The sequence below is a fragment of the Macaca nemestrina genome, chromosome 7 (assembly GCF_043159975.1).
Source record: "Macaca nemestrina isolate mMacNem1 chromosome 7, mMacNem.hap1, whole genome shotgun sequence".
Lineage (NCBI taxonomy): Eukaryota > Metazoa > Chordata > Mammalia > Primates > Cercopithecidae > Macaca > Macaca nemestrina.
Window position 1 is genome coordinate 38,352,643 of NC_092131.1, and position 20,848 is coordinate 38,373,490.

Below are 20,848 nucleotides of genomic sequence, written 5' to 3' on the forward strand. Positions count from 1 at the left end.
CAGGCTGGTCTCAAACTCCTGGCCTCAAGTGATCCGCCCACCTCAGCCTCCCAAAGTGCTGGGATTACAGGCATGAGCCACTGTGCCCATCTCACCCAGGAGTTTTGATACCACACCTAATCACTCACCAATTTTATTGATTCTCTCTCATAAATTCACATTATTTTCCCTATGCTCTCTATCCTCGCTGCTGCTGCCTTAGTTCAGGTCATGCCCATCTCTTGCCTGATCAGAGGGTCTCCTAGCAGTCCCTCTGCTTCCCAGCACATGTGTGATTCTTTATTTATTTATTTATTTATTTAGAGAGATAGTCTCACTCTGTCACTCCGACTGGAGTACAGTGGTGCGATCTCGGCTCACCGCAACCTTCGCCTCCCAGGTTCAAGAGATTTTCCTGCCTCAGCCCCCTGAGTAGCTGGGATTACAGGCACCTGCCACTATGCCCAGCTAATTTTTTTGTATTTATGGAAGTTCTGTATTTATGGTTCCACAGGCTATACAGGAAGCATTGATGCTGGCATCTCCTTGGCTTCTGGGGAGGCCTCAGGAAACTTATAATCATGGTGGAAGGCAAAGGGGAAGCAGGCACATCTTACATGGCTGGAGCAGGCAGAAGAGACAGAGCAGGGAGGTGCTACACATTTTGAAACAACCAGCTCTCATGGTCACTCACTTACTCACTATCACGAGAAATAGCACCAAGAGAATGATGCAAAACATTCATGAAAGACCATCCCCATGATCCAATCACCTCCCACTCGGCCTCATTTCCAACACTGGGGATTACAATTGACATGAGATTTGGGCAGGGACACAGATCCAAACCATATCATCCCTTTAAAGAAGTAATTAAGGCTGGATGTGGTGGCTTATGCCTCTAACCCCCGCACTTTGGGAGACCAAGGGAGGATGGCTTGCGTCCAGGAATTGGAGACTGGCCTGATCAACATAGCAATACCATCTCTAAAACATAAAAAGTAATTAAGTTAAAGTGGAGTCATTAGGGTGGGCCCTAATCCAATGTGACTACTATCCTTATAAGAAGAAATTCGGACACAGGAAACAGAGGGACAAATGTGAAGACATAGTGAGAAGGCGGCCATCTGCAAGCCATGGAGAGAGGCACCAGAAGAAACCAAGCTGCTGACATCATCATCTTGGACTTCTGGCCTCCAGAACTGTGAGAAAATACATTTTCATTGCTTCAGTCACCTAGTCTGGGGCATTTTGTTACAGCAGCCCTAGCAAACTAATACAATCAAGAAAGGAAATCAGACTCAGCAAGGTTGAGGGACTCGCCTAGTGCTGTATAGCTCCTTAGAAATGCATTCATCACATTCTGCCTGTGACCACTGTCTTATGTTATCAGCTGTTGCAATGGATTTAACTCTTATTATTTAACTTCTTGAGTGTTTGGGTCTTATTGCTCCAACTGGCACTCAGGGTAAGGGGCCCTGTCTTCCCCTTCTCAGTATTCCCAGATATCCTAGCTAAGCTTGGTGCATTTTAACAATAACTTTTTGATGCATTTGTTGTTGTTGTTGTGTGGTTGACTGACACATTTAGATTGGTAAAAAGGAGCCTGATGGCTGGGCATGGTGGTTCATTCCTGTTATCCCAGCTGCTTGGGAGGCTAAGGTGGGAGGATTGCTAGATTCCAGGAGTTTGAGGCCAGCCTGGGCAACATAGCAAGAATTCATCTATTAAAAAAAAAAAAAAAAAAAGTAAAAAGTAAATTTGAAAGGAGCCTGATGGTAAATTCCTGATCCCCAGCACACATACACAAAGGTAAATTCCTGATCCCCAAAGGACACATACTCTGCCTGTGATCACGCATATTCCAGAAGTAGAAGATGACTCATCTCTGAATGTCTAAATATATACATTGGGATGACCGGTCTAAGGCATCATGGAAGGCAATGGTGCATAATGGTTTAAATTAGAATTGTTTAAGAAGAAAAAGGAGGGGGGGGCTAGGTACAATGCTCATGCCTATAATCCCAACACTTTGGGAGGCCAAGTGGGGAGGATTGCTTGAGCCTGGCAGTTTGAGACCAGCCTGGACAGCATAGTGAGACCTCATCTCTACAAAAAATTTTAAAAGTAGGTGGGCATGGTGGTGCATGCCTTTAGTCCCAGCTACTGGGAGACTGAGGTGGGAGGATCACTTGAGCCATGGGGGGTCAAGGACACAGTGAGCCATGATCGTGCCACTGCACTCCAGTCTGGGCAATAGAGCAAGACTCTGTCTCAAAAAATTAAATTAAATTAAAATTAAGTTAAAATTTAAAAAGGAAAGAAATACATCAGCACGCATGTGTGCACGTGTGTGTGTGTGTGCACACGTGCATACATGCATGTTGGCAGGCAGGGGCATGGGGAGAGGCCAGTGGGAACAGTGGCTGTAACGCCAGTTTAGCCTCTCTGAAATGGAAGAGGCCTAAAGGGACTGAGCAGAGAAGTGGCTTATGCCAGAGGCGGACGGCCCAGCAGGAGAGGCAGAGACTGGAAACAAGCCTGGCTCCTGAGCACCGGCCCGTTCTTTCAAGCACAAGCATTTCACAGAGGAGATGCCTGTGGGGCAGCACCCCTGGTGCCTGGTCATACTCAGGAAGGAGGATGCTTCTGCAGTATCATACAAAAGGCTGGTGGATGGAACGAGGTGTAGCCCTTCACAGAGTGAGAGAAAAGCTCATTGGATTAATCGTAAGGCTCCCTCTAGATCTCCTCACCGATGCAGCCCCACAGTTAAGGGCAGGCTGGGCCTCTCCTGTCCCACGACACAGTTCTTAAACATGAGCATCAACTGCTTAAGAAGCCTAACTCTGAAGATTCACCAAAGCAGCTTAATGGCTCAGGGTACTTTAGGTAGTTTTATGGTACACACAGTGGGCAAAGTAGCACTACTTAGATCTCGTTCCCTCTCGATGCATCCAGCAGGAGGACTACCACGTACTGGACCCTAAGCAATTGAGAGCAGAAACAGACAAGAACCTGTACTCCTGCAGCTTGCAAGTCCTTGCCACCTACACACCAAGATGTAACAGTGGTGTTCTTTCAGCAATGATTTTTCTACACGTGATTTTTTCTCCTTCCTTTTCCTGTACTTTGTAATTTCCTCCTTTGATGAACATATATTACTTCATTAAAGTATGAAATAAAACACTTTATTTTATTTATTTATTTATTTTTTTTTTGAGACAGAGTCTCGCTCTGTCGCCCAGGCTGGAATGCTGTGACCGGATCTCAGCTCACTGCAAGCTCCGCTTCCCGGGTTCCCGCCATTCTCCTGCCTCAGCCTCCCGAGTAGCTGGGACTACAGGCGCCCGCCACCTCGCCCGGCTAGTTTTTTGTATTTTTTAGTAGAGACGGGGTTTCACCATGTTAGCCAGGATGGTCTCGATCTCCTGACCTCCTGATCCGCCCGTCTCGGCCTCCCAAAGTGCTGGGATTACAGGCTTGAGCCACCGCGCCCAGCCAAAACACTTTACTTTTAACAACTATTACATTTTACCTGCTGGTTTGTGTCCTAAATTTCTTCTTAAGGCTTTAGTCTCAGAAATTGGGAATGGTTACACATTAAGCTGTATGTAGTTCTGGGTCCAATCAAGATACAGAAACCAGATAGCAATTTACACAGAGAAGCCTAACACAAAGAGGTATGAAGCTATGAAAGAAGAGTAAATGTAAAGATATAAAGAGAACTCTAACGGTTCCCCAAGGCTGAAGGAGAGTATTCAAGGAAGGACAACTTGGAAGGAGAGTTCCCTCCTCAAGATTGGGGAGCTGGGTGCAGTGGCTCATGCCAGCAATCCCAGCATTTTGGAAGACTGAGGCAGGAGGATCACTAGAGGCCAGGAATTCAAGATCTTGTCTCTCCAAAAAACAAAACAAAACAAAAACAACAACAACAAAAAAAAAGGATTGGAGTTCAGACCTCCTTAGAGGAAGTATTGTTACAGCCCATTGGGTGGCACAGAAGTCTGCCCAGGGCAGAGCCACTCCAACGCTGTTGGGCAAGCAGGAAACTATAGGTGAGCTGAGGCTGGTGGGAGGGAGCCAGAGCGCCACTATGGGTATGAGGCCTGGAACACCTGGTGTCCACCTCAGGAAGGCACTGGAAGGTGGTCACCAGGCCTGGGCCAGGGCTACAAGGTCACCAAGGGGCTGTTCTGGAAATGCAACTGGAGCAGAGTACCACAGACGTTCCCACACAGCTGTACTGCCACTAACCACGCAGCAGGGGCAAGAAAAAGCAAATAGCACCACACGCAGGATCGGGAGGAGCAGCCCCCTTCCTCCTGCAACATCACCCTGGTTCCTCCTACTGGCAAGCCTTCATATTGGGCTCACTCTCAGGCAGAAAACGCTTACAGGACATAACCCCAGAGCAGGTACTGGAGGGAGAATTTGGAGCTATGAGGCAATACATTGATAACTGGCCCAAGCTGTTATCAGTCATTAGGACAGGGGTTGGCAAAGTATTTCTGTACAGAGCCCGACAGTAAATACTTCCAGCTTTGTTGAGTCAGACAGTGTCTGTCCAAACTACTCAAGTCAGCCATTGTGGTGCAAAAGCAGTACAGATACGATACAAACAACTAAGCATGACTGTGTTCCAGTAAAACTTGATTTACAAAAACCAAGCAGTGGATCTGGCCCACAGATCATAGTTTATCAACTCCTGATGTAGAACTTTAGAGTGAAAAAACCTCTGTTCTGCAAATTCGACTCTACTGAGACGAAGGCGAATGGATGAGCGTGAGTACACCGAGCTGAAGTGGGTGGTGGGGGCTGTGCAAGAGGAATTTAAATGGAGAAGATGATGTCTACACCGCATGGGTATTTGTCTAGAACAGTGAGCTAGTAATGTTAAAGGACCCGATGGCATACCGAATTGTTATTATCTGTCAGGGTCTGTGCAAGGCAAAATAACAGTCCATATTGTGCCTTCCTTTTTGAAAGACTGGAAGTTGAGGCTCAGAGAGGTTAAGAAACACCTAAAATCACACAGCCTGGAGGAGCTGAAATTAGAACTACCCATCTGCCTTTTTTTTTTTTTTCTTTTATTGAGACAGGATCTCACTCTGTCACCCAGGCTAGAGTGCAGTGGTTGCAATCCTAGCTCACCACAGCCTCGAACTTCTGGGCTCAAGTGATCCTCTCACCTCAGACTCCCACAGTGTTGGGATTACAGGTGCCAGCCACGGCACCCAGCCCCATCTGTTTGCCTCCCAAACCCACATTTTTTACCATCATGTCCGCTATCCCCATTCATAAGAAGCAGGTGAGTGTTCCCAAATTGGGCTGCTCTCTTTACTGGGGACTATAATAAAATTGAATTAACGCTCTTAAACTATGGCAGTCTAGAGCTCCCAACCTGAAGTGAAATCCATTACCTGAAATGTCCAAGGCACTTAAAGATGAGAAGTGGGAGATACCTGACAATTCGATGGCACCGCATTGACTGCCAAGTCAGTTCCAGCAAAGTGGCTGGATAGGTCGGTGTCCTATTTCAAGGCCCCCTTCCCCTGCCCTCTCCTTGCATAACCTTCCCAGATGAAGAATCATTCCTTAATCAGAGGTAGAACATTTGTTGGGCTTCCCCTTAAGAACTTACAAATACTGCAGATGTTGATTCTCACCATGTCTGTAAGATAAGGTTTATCAAAATAAATGGTAACCAGCCGGGCGCAGTGGCTCATATCTGTAATCTCAGCACTTTGGGAGGCTGAGGCGCATGGATCACGAAGTCAGGAGATCGAGACCATCCTGGCCAACATGGTGAAACCCCATCTCTACCAAAAATACAAAAATTAGCCAGGCTTGGTGGTGTGCGCTTGTAGTCCCAGCTACTCAGGAGGCTGAGGCTGAGAACTGCCCGAACCCAGGAAGTGGAGGTCGCAGCGAGCCAAGATCGCACCACTGTACTCCAGCCTAGATGACAGAGTGAGACTCCATCTCAAAAAAAAAGAAAAAGGAAGGAAGGAAAGAAGGAAGGAAAGGAAAGGAAAGGAAAGGAAAGGAAAGGAAAGGAAAGGAAAGGAAAGGAAAGGAAAGGAAAGGAAAGGAAAGGAAGAGAAAGAAGGAAGGAAGGAAAGAGAAAGAAAGAAAGAACAGAAAGGAAGGAAGGAAAGAAAAGAAAAAGAAAGAGAAGAAGAGAAAGAAAGAGAAAGAAAGAAAGAAAAAGAAAGAAAGAGAAAGAAAGAAAGAGAGAGAGAGAGAGAGAAAGGGTAACCGTTGTATCACTGCTTACTGACAATGTGCTGGTCTAGGTACTTTGCATATAGCTGTTCCAGTTCTGATAATACTCTTGGTAGGTAGGCATTATTGTCCCTATTTAACAAATGTGAAAACTGAAGGATAAAGTTAACATGTACATAGTTTTTCCAGAGCCATGATTAACCATTGAGGGAGGCAATTTAATAAGATTCTATGCAAAGAGGGGGGAAATGAGGTTTGGAGAGGCCAACTTGCCCACCCTATTCATCTCCATCTGAATCTGCATGTCTGCAGACACTCAGTTTGGTGTGGAAATATTAATACAATGCATGCGATCCACTTCAGAATCAGACAGAGCCAGGTCCAAATCCCAGCCCCACCTCTTACTAGCTTTGTGACCAACTGCTTGTTTTCTCTGTTGAAAGCAATTTTTCATGTCATTTCTACATCCTTTTTTTTTTTTTTCTTTTTCCGAAAGGGGGTCTCACTCTGTCATCCAGGCTTAGTGCAGTGGCACCATCTCAACTCACTGCAACCTCCGCCTCCTAGGTTCAAGCAATTCTCCTGCCTTAGCCTCCCAAGTAGCTGGGATTACAGGTGTGTACCACCACACTCAGCCGATTTTTTATTTTTAGCAGAGATGGGGTTTCACTATGTTGGCCAGGCTGGTCTCAAACTCCTGACTTCAAATGATCCACCCGCCTTGGCCTCCCAAAGTGCTGGGATTACAGGCGTGAGCCTCCGTGCCCGGCCAATTTCTAAATGTCTTATAAAGAGGACTATTGGCCGGGCACGGTGGCTCACGCCTGTAATCCCTGCACTTTGGGAGGCCGAGGCGGGCGGATCACGAGGTCAGTAGATCGAGACCATCCTGGCTAACACGGTGAAACCCCGTCTCTACTAAAATACAAAAAATTAGCCGGGCGCCTGTAGTCCCAGCTACTCCGGAGGCTGAGGCAGGAGAATGGCGCGAACCTGGGAGGCGGAGCTTGCAGTGAGCCGAGATGGTGCCACTGCACTCCAGCCTGGGCAACAGAGTGAAGACTCCGCCTCAAAAAAAAAAAAAAAAAAAAAAAAAAAAAAAAAAAAAAGAGGACTATTTTCTTCCTTCCTTTTTTTTTCTTTTTTGGAGGCGGAGCTTGCAGTGAGCCGAGATGGTGCCACTGCACTCCAGCCTGGGCGACAGAGTGAAGACTCCGCCTCAAAAAAAAAAAAAAAAAAAGAGGACTATTTTCTTCCTTCCTTTTTTTTTCTTTTTTTTGAGACAGAGTCTTACTCTGTCACTCAGGCTGGAGTTCAGTGGTGCGATCTCAGCTCACTACAACCTCCACCTCCCAGGTTGAAGCAATTTTCCTGCCTCAGCCTCCCAAGTAGGTGGGGTTACAGGTGTCTGCCACCATGCCCAGCACATTTTTGTATATTAAGTAGAGACGGAGTTTCACCATGTTAGCCAGGCTGGTCTTGAACTCCTGAGCTCAAGCAATCCATCCAACTCGGCCTCCCAAAGTGCTGAGATTACAGACATGAGTCACTGCCATGAGTCACCCAGCCATCCTTCCTTTCTTGACAGAGTCTCACTCTGTTCCCTAGAGTGAGAGGCTGGAGTGCAGTGGTGCAATCACAGTTCACTGCAGCCTCCACTACCCAGGCTCAAGCAATCCTCCTACCTCAGCCTCTAGAGTAGCTGGGACTACAGATGTGCACCACCATGCCTGGCTAATTTTATTAATTTTTGTAAAGACGAGGTCTCTCTACGTTGCCCAGGCTGGTCTCAAACTCTTGGGCTCAGCCAATCCTCCCACCTTGGCCTCCCAAAGTGCTAGACTGCAGGTATGAGCCACCATGCCCAGCTGGACTATTTTTCAAGGATGATAGAGATAGAATATCCCTCCAGCAAAGAAGGGAGATTTGTTTGCAGTCCAGAATAATAAAGATAATGCTGTCACTGGGACAATGATTGAGCAGGTTTGCTAACAGCCCTGTTGAAAAGTTTAGGGTTTACTAATCTCTACCTAATTCACCACCTGTCTATGACCCATGGGACGTGTGGAGCAAGGGGAGCCAACAAAAGCACGACCTCATGCTGCCTGCTGTATGAGTAACAAAGTCGGTGGTTTCTGACCCAAGAGTCTCCTGTCTTCTGCCAGCATCTACAGAATGGTGGCAGGCTCACCTGTTGGTATGTAAGTAGGGCAAAATTCCAAAGCCTTCATGTTCTTAACACTACTACCCAAATGTCAAAAGCATCAGTAATTCTAACCTCCCACTGCACCTCAGCTTCCTGCACTTTGGCATCTGCCCCAGTGCAATACTAAGCTGTTTTTACCATGTCACCCAAGACTCACAACTGCCAGTTTCAGTGGGTATTTGACTCCAGGTGAAACCCCCTGGACCTCTGCAGCCCTTAACATGAGGGGCGCACTCTCCTTCTGCAGTGCCCCACTGGTAGCTCACACAAGACCACACTTTGCTGTCTGTCCTTGTTGCACTCCTTGCTGGTCCCCTTCGTGCATTCCTTTTCCCTTAGCAGCCCCATCCATGCCCTGTCAGCCTCTCTCATTGTTCCACCTGCCCTCCCTGAGTGATCTCACTCACACTATTGGCTTTAGGAACCGGGTATATGGTCACGATGTCCTAATTCTAGCTCCAGTCCAGATCTCTGACACAACTTACCGGTCACCTGCTAAGCTGCTCCACCTTAATCAGGAGGTCCGAAAAGGAAACCATCCTTCCCTGGCCCTCCCCATCACTATGTGCCATACTCCTCCTGCCACTGTTCCTCTCTGGCCCCAATCCTTCCTGCCTGGGGTGACCACCGTGTCCAGCTAACTGGGCTTCCTGCCTCCTCTTGGCCCTGGCCAGAGTTATGTTCTTAAAATAAAAACCAAATAATGTCCTTTCCCCCACTTAAAACCCTTTTCTTTCTCCTCATAGCCTACCTGACAATGTCAAGGTTTTTTTTTTTTTAATTTATTTTAATTAAAAAAATTTTTTTTGAGATGGAGTCTCACTCTGTCACCCAGGCTGGAGTGCAGTGGTGAGATCTCAGCTCACTCCAACCTCTGCCTCCCAGGTTCATGCGATTCTCCTGCCTCAGCCTCCTGAGTAGCTGGGATTATAGGTACATGCCACCACACCCAACTAATTTTTGTATTTTTAGTAGAGATGGAGTTTCACTATGTTGGCCAGGCTGGTCTCGAACTCCTGACCTCAAGTGATCCATCTGCCTCACCCTCCCAAAGTGCTGGGATTACAGGTGTGTGCCACCACACCCAGCCAAGGTTATTCAATGCATAGTTCAACATGCCCTCTAATGTTTTATCCCAACCTTTCCTCAACTTCCCTCCATCTGTCTCCTATGGCCACTACCACTCAAAATGGAAAAGAGGTGGGCAGGAGATGTCTCAAAATAATACTCATTCTATGGCACTAACTGGTTATAATTATTATCTATAACCAGGAAGTCATAAAACATTGCATTAAACACCAGTTACACATGTTCCACCTGCCTCAAACCTATGAGTGTTCTTAGTTTTTGTTTGTTTTTATTTTGTTTAATTTGTTTGAGACAGAGTCTCACTCTGTCACCCATGCTGGAGTGCAGTGGTGCAGTCATGGCTCACTGCAGCCTCAACCTCCTGGGCTCAGGTGATCCTCCCACCTCAGCCTCTGGAGTAGCTGGGACTACAGGCACAGGACACCACCCCAGCTAATTCTTTAAAATTTTTTTAGAGACGGGGTCTCGCTATGTTGTCCAGGCTGGTCTCAAATTCCTGGACTCAAGTAATCCACTGGCCTCGACCTCCCAAAGTGCTGGGATTACAGGCGTAAGCCACCTTGCCCAGCCTGTTTTTAGTTTTTCATTGAAAAAAAATCACACTTTGCATCAGGCGCCATATTTCCACCCAATTATTCGCTATCAAGTTTGTTTGCTCCTCAAGATTTCCTTTAGAAACAATCTGAGCAATTCCTTCATTCTACCCAGTTAGGCTGCTGAAAGACTAGGGTTTCCTGGTGATCTATATATCAGTATCTATCCATATCTATACCTACATCTACCTGTATCTGTGTAGGGTGTATATATACATGTGTGTATATGCATACGTACGTGTGTGTGCATATACATTTAAACAAAAATTTCTCCTTCGTCCTCGAAGCAAACAAACCAGCACCCTCGACTGTCCGCCAGGAGGCGCAGGGGGCAGCGTGGGACCCGCGGTACCTCCGCGGTTGTAGAGGTGTAGAGCGATGCAGCAGCGACGGAACCCGGCATCTTTTTTAAAAAATCAGTGTGAGGGAAGGGTGCAGAGCCGCGTTATTTCAGGGAGACTTTGTCGCACTCCCCCTCCTGCGTGTAGGTAGCATCTGGGGTGCGCGCGCCCTGTTCGCAGACCCCATGGAGAGACGCTGGCGGCGGCAGATGGGGCTCCTTTCGCGGTTGCAGCCGGCAGTAACCCGACCCCACCGGCGCAGAGACTGAAGAAGCGCAGGGGACAGCGGCAAGCTGCGAACAAAAGCCTTTGGCGCGGGGCCGAAGCCCAGGACGCGGGGTGAGTAAACTGGCTCGGGTACTGGGAGCTGCGGGAACCTGGGCGGCCAGGTTCGTTGCGCTCCGGGAGCCCACCCACTGGGATGCTGTGGGGGAATTCGGAGGGCACCCGAGGGCGGGTATCTGAACCCAGACTGGGGTGGATGGTATCTTTAGCACATTCAGACTTGGAGGAGATCCGGTGCGTCTGAGAGCATCCAGGCACCTTCTCCATCTCCAGCAAACACCCGGTGGGGGTGGAGGTGGGGGCGGAGGCAGCATGCAGAGCCCTCGGCAAGCCCCGCCAGAGCTGCTAGAGCAAGAATCCATTACCCCTCCCGGAAAGGCCTTTGGGGACTTCTCCCAGCCCTTTAATCACCCGGGGGCCCTGCGCCCGAGTCTCCTTTGGCAGGGGAAATCAACCATAAACTTCTTCCCTTAGGCAAATGGGGTCCCTTGGGATGCACAGGCCTCTTGCTTTTTTGTTCCTGCAAAGCTGCATCCCCAGTAGCCCGCCTAAGCCACAAACAAATACGCTAATCCTCCCGGGAATCCTCCAGCGCCTCCCTCGCCAGCTCCTGCCTGCACCTGGATCTTTTCATCTTAACTTGCAGCAGAAAGGGGATGCATCTAGCGGGCCAGGTGCCCAGCGGAGCCTCGCCACAGGCCTCCATCCCGCATTCCGGGGCTGAGGGAGACCCAGGCTGCTCTCTGAACACGAGTGTCTGCCCCACCCCCATCCCCGTTCTGGCGTTCAGCCTGGGCTTTCCGACATCGGTTTTATGATTTACGTTCCACCAAAGCCTCTGAGCCTAATCCGAAAGCGGATTAAGTTGGGATGGGGTGACTATGGATGAGGAGGGGGGAACAGCTCTCAGATGTATTCCTCGATGTCCCTCCTTGTGATCCGCAGAGATTCCAACAAAGGACTGGGCTCAGCCATGGTGGACCCGGTGCCTGAAGAAGAGAAGGCAGGAGCGGAGCCCGGTGACTCCGGAGGGGACGAGGCCGCGGCGTCCGTGCCCCCTGATGCCCAGGGCGCCCAGGAGCCCGCAGCCTCCTCGGCCTCGGCCTCCGCGGCGGTGCCCCGCAAGGCAGAAGTCCCGTGTGCAGCCGCAGAAGGCGGGCGGCGGGAGCAGTCCCCGCTGCTGCACCTCGACCTCTTCAACTTCGACTGCCCGGAGGCGGAGGGCAGCCGCTATGTGCTGACCAGCCCCCGCTCGCTAGAGGCCTGTGCCCGCTGTGCGGTCAAGCCGGTGGAGCTGCTGCCACGGGCCCTGGCCGATCTGGTGCGCGAGGCTCCGGGCCGCTCCATGCGGGTGGCCACTGGCCTGTATGAGGCCTACGAGGCGGAGCGGCGCGCCAAGCTGCAACAATGCCGGGCCGAGCGCGAGCGCATCATGCGCGAGGAGAAGCGGCGCCTTTTCACACCTTTGGGCCCCGCGGCCGCTGCCGCCGCCGCCGCCGCCGCCGCGACCTCGGCACCTAGCGCGGGCAGCAGCAGCAGCTGCAGCAGCGCCAGCCTTCCGGCCTCGCCCGCGCCGCGTGCGGCCCGCAAGGCTTCCCCCAGTCCCTCCTCCACCCGGACCCAACCTCCGCCAGCGGGTTCTCGGACAGGCAGGAAGAGCCATTCGCTGGACTCACTGTCCCGCCGGCGTGAGGGCGCCCTCAGCTCCGAGTCGGGCGCATCTTCGTCATCCTACAGTGGGGAAAGCTTGAGGGAGCTGCGCTGGCCGCCTCGGGCCTCGGCCAGGAACAGCTGCCCGGCGGGTTCGGCGTCCTCCACCACCAACGCTCCGGGCCGCCCGTCCGCCCTGACCCTGGTTCCCATCACCGGCCGCAGCTTCAGTCTCGGCGACCTGAGCCATTCGCCACAGACCGCTCAACGCGTGGAGCGCATCGTGCGCCAAGTGCGTGCAGAGCGCGGCCTGCGCGGGGTGCCGGAACGTGACCGGAAGATCGCGGCGCTCATGCTGGCGCGGCACCAGGAGGAGCTCCTGCTGCTGGAGCAACGCGCGGCGGCGCACGGCCAGTGGGAGCTGCAGCGCGTGCGCGCCGAGCAGCGGCGGGAGCGCGAGGAGCGGGAGAAGCAGCGCGCCCTGGAGCAGGGCCGCAGAGCGTGGGCCGCGCAGGTGGAAGAGCGGCGAGGCCGCCGTGGCCGCGAAGAGCGCGAGGCGGCGCGGCGGCGGCAGCGGCAGTACGAGCGCAGCGAAGAGCGGCGGCGGGAGCTGGCCGAGCGCCAGGGCCTACTGCGGCGGGAGCGGGCGGAGCGCACGGCCCGGGAGGATCGGCTGCGCAAGCTTCAGCAGGAGCAGAACCTGAAGCAACGTGAGGAAGGCCTGCAGGAAGGGCGGGAGCGGGCTGAGCAGATCCGCAGGGAGCGCGCCCAGCGCGCGGCCCGCGCCAAGCAGCGGCAGGAGGGTCAGCTGCAGCGGGAGAAGCGGGAGCTGAGCCGGGCCGAGCGGGCGCGCCACGAGGCGCTGCTACAGGGCCGGGCCCGGCAGCAGCGCCAGGAGCGAGAGGGCCTGCGGAACTCGCTGGAAGCCAGCTTGGGCCGCGCGCAGGAGAACTACGAGCATTTGGTGGAGCAGCGCACCCGGGAGCTGCGAGAGCGGGCCCGACGAGAGGAGCTGCAGGGTCGGCGGGCCAAGGAGGCGGCAGAGCGCAAAGAGCGGGAACATCAGGCGCACCTGGAGGCGCTGGCCCGGGCGGGGGAGCGACGGCTGCAGCACGCGACGCAGGTGGCCGAGGAAGCAGTGCAGCAGAAGGCGCGGCGCGTGGGCCAGAGCCGGCTGGAGAAGGAACGAGCCCAGCGTGCCAACAAAGAGAAGGTGGAGAGAGACGAAGACTGCCGCCGGCGAGAGCTACTCCAGGCCATCGGGCGCAAGCTGGAGCGCAGCGAGCAATTGTCGCGGGAACGGCGCAGTGCGCTAGAGAGCGCCCGCTCCACAGCCCGGGCCTCCTTCCACGTGCGCGAGAAGGTGCGGGAGGAGACCAACACACGTTCCTTCGACCGTATGGTGCGGGAAGCCCAGCTACACGCCAGCCTGGACCGCAAATAACTGCAACTCTTCGCTAGTCAGATTGGCAAGCACAGCCCCGTGGGGCCTCCCTGGACCACTTTGACCATCGGGGGAGTCCCTGCTCAGTGCGCAGCGCGGTAGCCTCTCAAGGCTTCTGACCAATGAGGCAACAACAGTACAGACATGTGGGACCTATCAGCTGGCCCTCTTTGTTTTTAAAACTTACTTCGTTTGGAGATAGCACAATCTGCCCGCATCCACCCTTGATGGCTCCTGCACCGACCCTTGCCAGACTTCCCTATGTGTCTCTTGGGCTGGAATAGAGAAGCTTGGGGGAAAGGGGCTGATCAGGACTTGTGAGAGAGCCCCCCAGGAGAGGGCAGAGGTGGTTGTCCCCACCCCTTCTGCAGCAGTTGCCCCAGGCACCTGTTCGACATTGGTGTCTGAGACAGAGTTGCTACTGCTGAGGGAACATCACCCTGGCTCACCTCCATCTTTCAAAATATGGCAAGCTGCACAAAGCGCGGAGGCCTCCCAGAAAAACACAGCTCCTCCAGGGTGTCAAGCAATGCCCAAATGATCCAAAAAACAGTTGATTTTTTAGACCTGACTTTTAATCGGCCACCTGACCAAATTCTCACCAGTTTTGATAGTTTTTCAGTTCAGTCCCTTGGATTTTCTAGTTAGACAATCATCTGCAGATAATGTTCGATTTTTGTCCTTTGCCCCCTCCCTCCTTATTCTACCAAGTGGCACAGGAAATTGGTTGGTTTGGTGATGCTGTTTAGCTTTAATAGAAGCCCCCAGCCCCTGGAGGGGGTGGATTCCTTTGGCAGCAGTGTTCTATTCCATTAAGCTTCCTTGCAGGGTGGGGCCCACTCCATGAAGACAGCAGTCATGCCTTAAGAAGCAGAGCTACCTTATGTGCCTGCCCAGGCTGTTCCTGCCTAAATCTCCAGCCCTGCATGCAGTCTCAAGGGTGGGCCCCAGAGAGTTTGGAGTGTAGGATTCCCTCTGTGAAGGAATCATCACTTCTCTGAGGACAATTAGGGTATCCTTGGCTGCTTTACTGTGGTGGCCGAAGAGCTGGAATTACCTCTTTGTTGAGAGTTGTGTTCACTATCAATGGCCGTGTACCTTCTCCACCTGCCCCCAGGAAAAAGAGTCTACCCGTTAAATTTCCTGGTACCCCCTCGACTATGCCTGAAAGTATTTCACCCTCTCAATGCCTCACCTTTCCCATTCTCCAGATGGGACCATCAGTATTCCTCTCCTGGTACCGCAAGGCCTCCTGGATCCAAAGCACCATGTCAGTATTATTTGTTGGTCCTTTTTGTGCCTTTCTTGACCTGGAGGGGGAGGCAGGAGGATTGCTGTCAACCTAGTTTCTTTCTGGGAATATGGATCCCTAGTGTTGGAAGGGGCAGTGCATAGTGGACAGATGGTCATTTAGCCTCTGGGGTGAAATACTTGCAATACCAGGTCACTCCATGGTCCAAAAGGTCACATTCAGTTGTCATCAGGCAATTTTAACCCTTAGAGTGCTTCCCTTCCATTAAGCTGAAATTGCCCCACTGCCATATCCACCCATTGACTCTGCCTTCATCAAGGAAGGTGGGAAGTAAAACATCACTTTTTACATTAAACCAGGATCAGGAATAAAAAGTTACCAAAAAAATAGAAAGAAAGGAAACAGGGTAGTGAACTACTACATTAAACGTATTTCATATATATTCTGCTGGGTAAAATTGTCCCTGAAATGGCTGATTTTTACACACACATACACACACACTTTGTCAACCCTTCACTCCCACCCCATCACATGCCAACAAGTATAAAAGGTGTATTGTGTAGAAGGAAGCAGTGCTTGGGTGTTAGGTTTAAGATGTCATGAAACAAGGAAAGGAAATAAACCTGTGTACCGAGGTTTATTTCTTGAATGGGTGAATTTTTTCCTTAAATTTTCTCCTTGTTGGTAACCAGATTGTCAGTGAGTTGAAATAATTGGTATTATCCATGAGTCAGAAGCATTTAACTAAAAGGTTAATATGATTCTGGTTCTTACCTTGTGGTTCTTGAGTTGGTAAAGGGCTTTTGAAACCTTCATAGAAAATTCCACTTTAAAATTACTTACTTCCAAAGTATGTGCATTCATTGGAGGAGGCAATCTGATTTTTCAGACAAGGCACTGAAAGGAACATAAGTGGTCTTGCCTGGACCTTTACCCAGTTTGTTTTCTGGCTTACTGAGTGACTTTGGGTAGATTGCTTCTCTGTGCCTTGGTTTCCCCAACCTGTAGAATCAGGGATCATGATTTCTGCCCTCTCTGTCACACAAACACTGTGAGGGTTAATCAGAATCCAGATGGGTTCCCCACTTCTACAACTCTGGAACCAAAGGTGCAATTGCTATAAACAGGAAGGGTCATGTAACTGTACTGAGGTTACAGAGTGTGATGTACTGTCATGACCTGTTGCAGAAAGGTGTAGTCTCGAAAAGCACAAATTATAGTATCCCATGTGTTGCAAAGGCCCAGACCTGAATCTCACCAAATTAGAAGTTTGCACTTAGAGAGATGCACTGTGTAAAGGCAAAATCTTTTAGATTCTTCAAAAAACAAAAATCCACATAGCCAAGTAGAATTAAGGCAAAAACAGGGCTGGGTATGGTGGTACATGCCTGTAATCCCAACACTTTGAGAGTCCAAGGTAGGAGGATCACTTGCATCCAGGAGTTCGAGACCAGCCCAGGCAACATAGTAAAACCCTGGGGTGGGGGGGGGAAGCAAAAACAGAAGCCAAACCTAGTGACAATAAAGAATGTTCTAGACCATCTGCTAGAGTATAGGCTGACCTCCATATTCTAGGATAAATATCCATATTGCTTTCTGAGGAGAAGCAATTTCCAGAATCGTCGTTGGGCCCCTTGTTTATATCCTTTTCTTGAAGCAACGCCAGAGAGAAGAGGTTGTTTCCTATTCTGAAACGCAGCAAGAGAATGTTGGAGGTGGAACAAGGATAGTGGGTGGAAAAAATGGCTCCTGATGTATATTCTTCTGGGTGGAATTGTCCCTAAATGATATTCTAACGAGTGCTCAGAATTTGCTTTACAGCACCATGCTGGATGTGTTCTTACCACCCAGGGGATTGCAGCCTTGAAGTGATCACAGACCATCACATTTGTCCTCTTGGAGCATCCCCTTGTTCTACAAAACAGAGAATGTGAAATGAAGTGAGGAGGTATGGGAGGCGTTGGAAGAAGCTTAGGTTTAGTTCATTACCATGGAAGCAAGAAGGACAAAACGATTTCAGATGAAATCATCAGTGAAGCTTAGTTTAGTGTCCTGCTCAGGCAGTGACCCAATGCCTACACCCTATCTAGACAGGATGGTGGAAGATTCTTTTTGGAAGCATGCAGACTGTGACTCCAATGAGGGCAGTAACCAGGATTTGCTAAAGGCAAAGACTCTCTGGGATAGTGAAGATATATAAGAATGCAGTCTGTGTTCAGGCTATTCTGTAAAATCCATCACGTATTTCTTCACCTTTACAAAGTCCATTGAAATAGAGGTGACTCTAAATAAAGGGCTGTATCTTGTTTAGCATAGAATCCCTTAAAGCCAATGGTTTTACATCTCACATATGGTAAGCATGTAGATACTGGATGGAGGGAAGGACAGAGGGATGGATGGACAAATGAATGGTGACCAGAGGAAATGTGTATAGACCAGCTAGGCAGGACTCCATTCATTCAACATATTTTCAGTGAGCCCCTGCTATGTGCCAGGCACTGCCCTTGGTGCTGGAGAAACAGTCTCTCTGATCATTGACCCTGGATATCACGTATGTACAATGTCATGAGCAGACGACATCTTTGTTTCCATGTTGGGCTGAACAACCACCTCACCTGAGTATCCATCTGCAGGCAGACCTGATGGTCCCTCAAGGCACTAACTTCAAACATTGTCAGCTTCCTAAGGACAAGTCATCCACCATTCAATCATCATTTAGTCACTGTTGCTCTCTTTTTCTTGGAGAAGCCTTGATTAATCAGGTCGAATTCATGCCATGCACTTAATCAGCTTTAAATTTCAGTAAACAAAGACAGAGAGATAAACTGAGAGAGAGAGATGAATCACCTTCAAGGGGCATTACCTGTCATGCGTTTAAGAGAGGCAGCATAAATAACGATCTTCGACCTAGAGAACCGAGCCTCAGGCTGTGCAGAGTCCTAATTCACCAAACATCATTTGGTACCAGCTCTGTCATCTGACTGTTCTTGCTGAGACAAGAAAGTCAAAATTGCAGAACCATTTCCAGTTTAAAAGTCTCAACAAAAAGAAATTTCTGGTCAATACTGAATCCATAAAAGAATGTAGTAAACCAGAATATCCCACTTCTTAAGCCTTCCAGGTAATTGAGCCCAAAGATTGCTATGCAGGCTTGTCTTTCTCTGCTGTATGAGCACATCTTCACCCAGCGAAACATGTGGCAGAGGAACATAAGGAAACTTGGTATTTCTTCACACAACCTGCAAAGGGGCTTTCAGGGACCCAGAAGCAGAAAACTCTCAGTTCTAGAAATGTCGTTTAGGCCTTATATGTGTCACATCCGGCCTTGGGTGTCTGGCATAGCACCTGAATATCACACCTGATCATATGCTTTGGTTATGTGTGTCTTTAGACAAGAGCAGTTCATCAGTTCATATGTGCTTGTTACACAGAGCTCCCTGGCATCTCTCTCTACATACACCTCTTCCCAACCCCATGGATCTTCCCAACAAGCCCCCAACCCTTCATTACTACCCCTGGTGCTGCTTTGGTTTCCAATAGGTCAGGGCTGGGACAGAGGGTAGAGTTCTTGCCCAGTTTTCAATGCTGCCTCTCTTAAAGTCATGACAGGCAATACCGTTGAAGGTGATTCATCTCTCTTTCTCTGTCTCCCTCTCTGTCTCTGTCTCTGTCTCTTTCCCTCTATCTATCTTTTTACTGTAGCAGATGTTAGGATATGGAATGTGGGATGGTTTCTTTCAGAGAAACGCTGATAATGTTATCATTTGCAGTATTATTACTTTTCAATTCATCAAATACAGTCATGTCTCAAATGAGCACAAAAACCTAATCCAAAGTGATTTTTAAATTAGCTGTCATTTTGAAGTGTTCTTGCCTTTCTTCGTCTCCACTAATACAGTCTTTTGTTTGTTTGTTTTGGTTTGGTTTTGAGACAGTCTTACTCTATCGCCCAGGCTGGAGTGCAGTGGCGCCATCTTGGCTCATTGCAACTTCCGCCTCCTGGATTCAAGCAATTCTCATGCCTCAGCCTCTCAAGTCGCTGGGATTACAGGTGCATGCCACCACACCCGGCTAAATTTGTATTTTTAGTATAGATGGGGTTTCGCCATGTTGGCCAGGCTGGACTCAAACTCCTGGCCTCAAGTTATCCACCCACCACAGCCTCCCATAGTGTTGGGACTACAGGCATGAGCCATGGTGCCCAGCCCTCCATTAGTAGAGTATTGATGGCATATTTTTGTGTCAGACACTTACACAGTTCACAGGACTTTCTTGTGAATGATCCATATTTCTGTGTTTGAGGACACATGTGCAAGCGCGCATGCACATACACATGCACACGCCCACCCTTACTGCTTCCAGCATCAGTGTTCTTGCAAAGGGAGGAACTACAGCCATCTTATTCTTTCAGGGAGGGCTAATCTCTGGGAAGGCTGAGCTGCCCCTTGTAAAGTTCCATTGCTCCCACCTGCCTCCAGCCCCAAGGCTGCTTCAGGCTGTGGCTTGTGAGCATGGTGTCCGCATCTCCCAAATCCCTCATCGAGCCTCATATTGACAAAGGGTTTTCATGCTGCCACTACACTTCTCCTTCCCAGTGCATTCTCTCACTGGGTGTCAGAGATGTATTGAGAAATAGAATTTAGATGCCAAAATGCCAACATTCAGGAACATAGTATAACAAAATGACTGACATCCACCAAATTCTGAAAAATCTATTCCCTGTGGTTATCACAACTTAAGGCAAAGAGTTTGGCAAAGGAGCAAGTGTCTTGACTTATTCAAGCTATTCTCAACTCGTTCCTCTTCTCCCCTGTGAAATGGAGACAATAGATCCTATTTGGTAGGGAGTTGTTAAATCGTTTAGTTCTTGGAAAGCAGTTAGCACAATCTGGCAAATAGCACTCAATTTGTGGATACTGATATCCTAAATTAGAGAAGATGGTAAAGGAAGGAATGGGGTAGATCGACCTTAAGCCAAGTGGTCCTGATGGACACTAGGCTTGAATGGTAGCCCTTTGGGGGGTAGTCCTTGCTATGTGGCAATCTTCCAACCATTCCAAATGAGGGGCTCTGGAAAAATGGTTCCCCTGGTAATAAGCAGTAATCCTGGGATTGTGGGGGCTGGGGGAGGTAGGGATTTACTTGTTTACTCATTTACCTTGTTTGGCAATAAAATTGACATCTGATAATAATTTTGGAAATTTTATTTTAAGACTTCTTAAATGATGGGTAAAATGACAGAATGCTTTAAAATTTGTGTCTTTCTAGGGCAAAGAGGGTGTGCTTCTGTCCTGGTGATACCCAAGTTCTATGATAGCATATTCAGCAGGACCAAGTAGGAGAGGTTGTGGGAGAACCACTGTTCGGGGGGACTCTGGTACTACAGCGTGTGGTGGTACTTGGCAGGAATTCTGGACTGTACAGCCATCTTCTGCTATGGCCACACAGGAATGAGGAAGAGGGTCTGGGACAAGCCCAACCGGGGAGAGTGCTGATGGACTCACTGTAGGGGTAGTGTTGGAGCAGGAAGGAGAGAGCTGGATATGCCTTAGCATCACTTCATGCTCGACTAATGACTTTCCCTGAGAAGCCTCGCCAAATGTCCCCAGTCTCCCTTCCTGGCCCTCTGGCCCTGTTGACAACTTCATGGAGGCTAGCTTCAGGCCTGGGTTTGTAGATGTCTGTTCTCCTCTTTGGACCTGCATCAATACACAGAGATGCTAAACAGGTAGGCTGACCCATCCTGGCTCTCCCTGTGCATGGGGAAGTGAGGATGAAGAGTAT

At 49.7% G+C, this 20,848-nt stretch overlaps 1 protein-coding gene across 1 annotated transcript; it reads left to right on the forward strand.

Annotated features, from left to right (window-relative positions):
* The first annotated feature begins 10,114 nt into the window (after positions 1 to 10,114).
* On the forward strand, positions 10,115 to 20,256 carry LOC105472901 (coiled-coil domain containing 177). The gene is made up of 2 exons (XM_011726482.2): positions 10,115 to 10,772; positions 11,664 to 20,256. The coding sequence occupies exon 2, from the start codon at positions 11,692 to 11,694 to the stop codon at positions 13,810 to 13,812; it is 2,121 nt and encodes a 706-aa protein (XP_011724784.2). The 5' UTR covers positions 10,115 to 10,772; positions 11,664 to 11,691; the 3' UTR covers positions 13,813 to 20,256.
* The last annotated feature ends 592 nt before the right edge of the window (positions 20,257 to 20,848 follow it).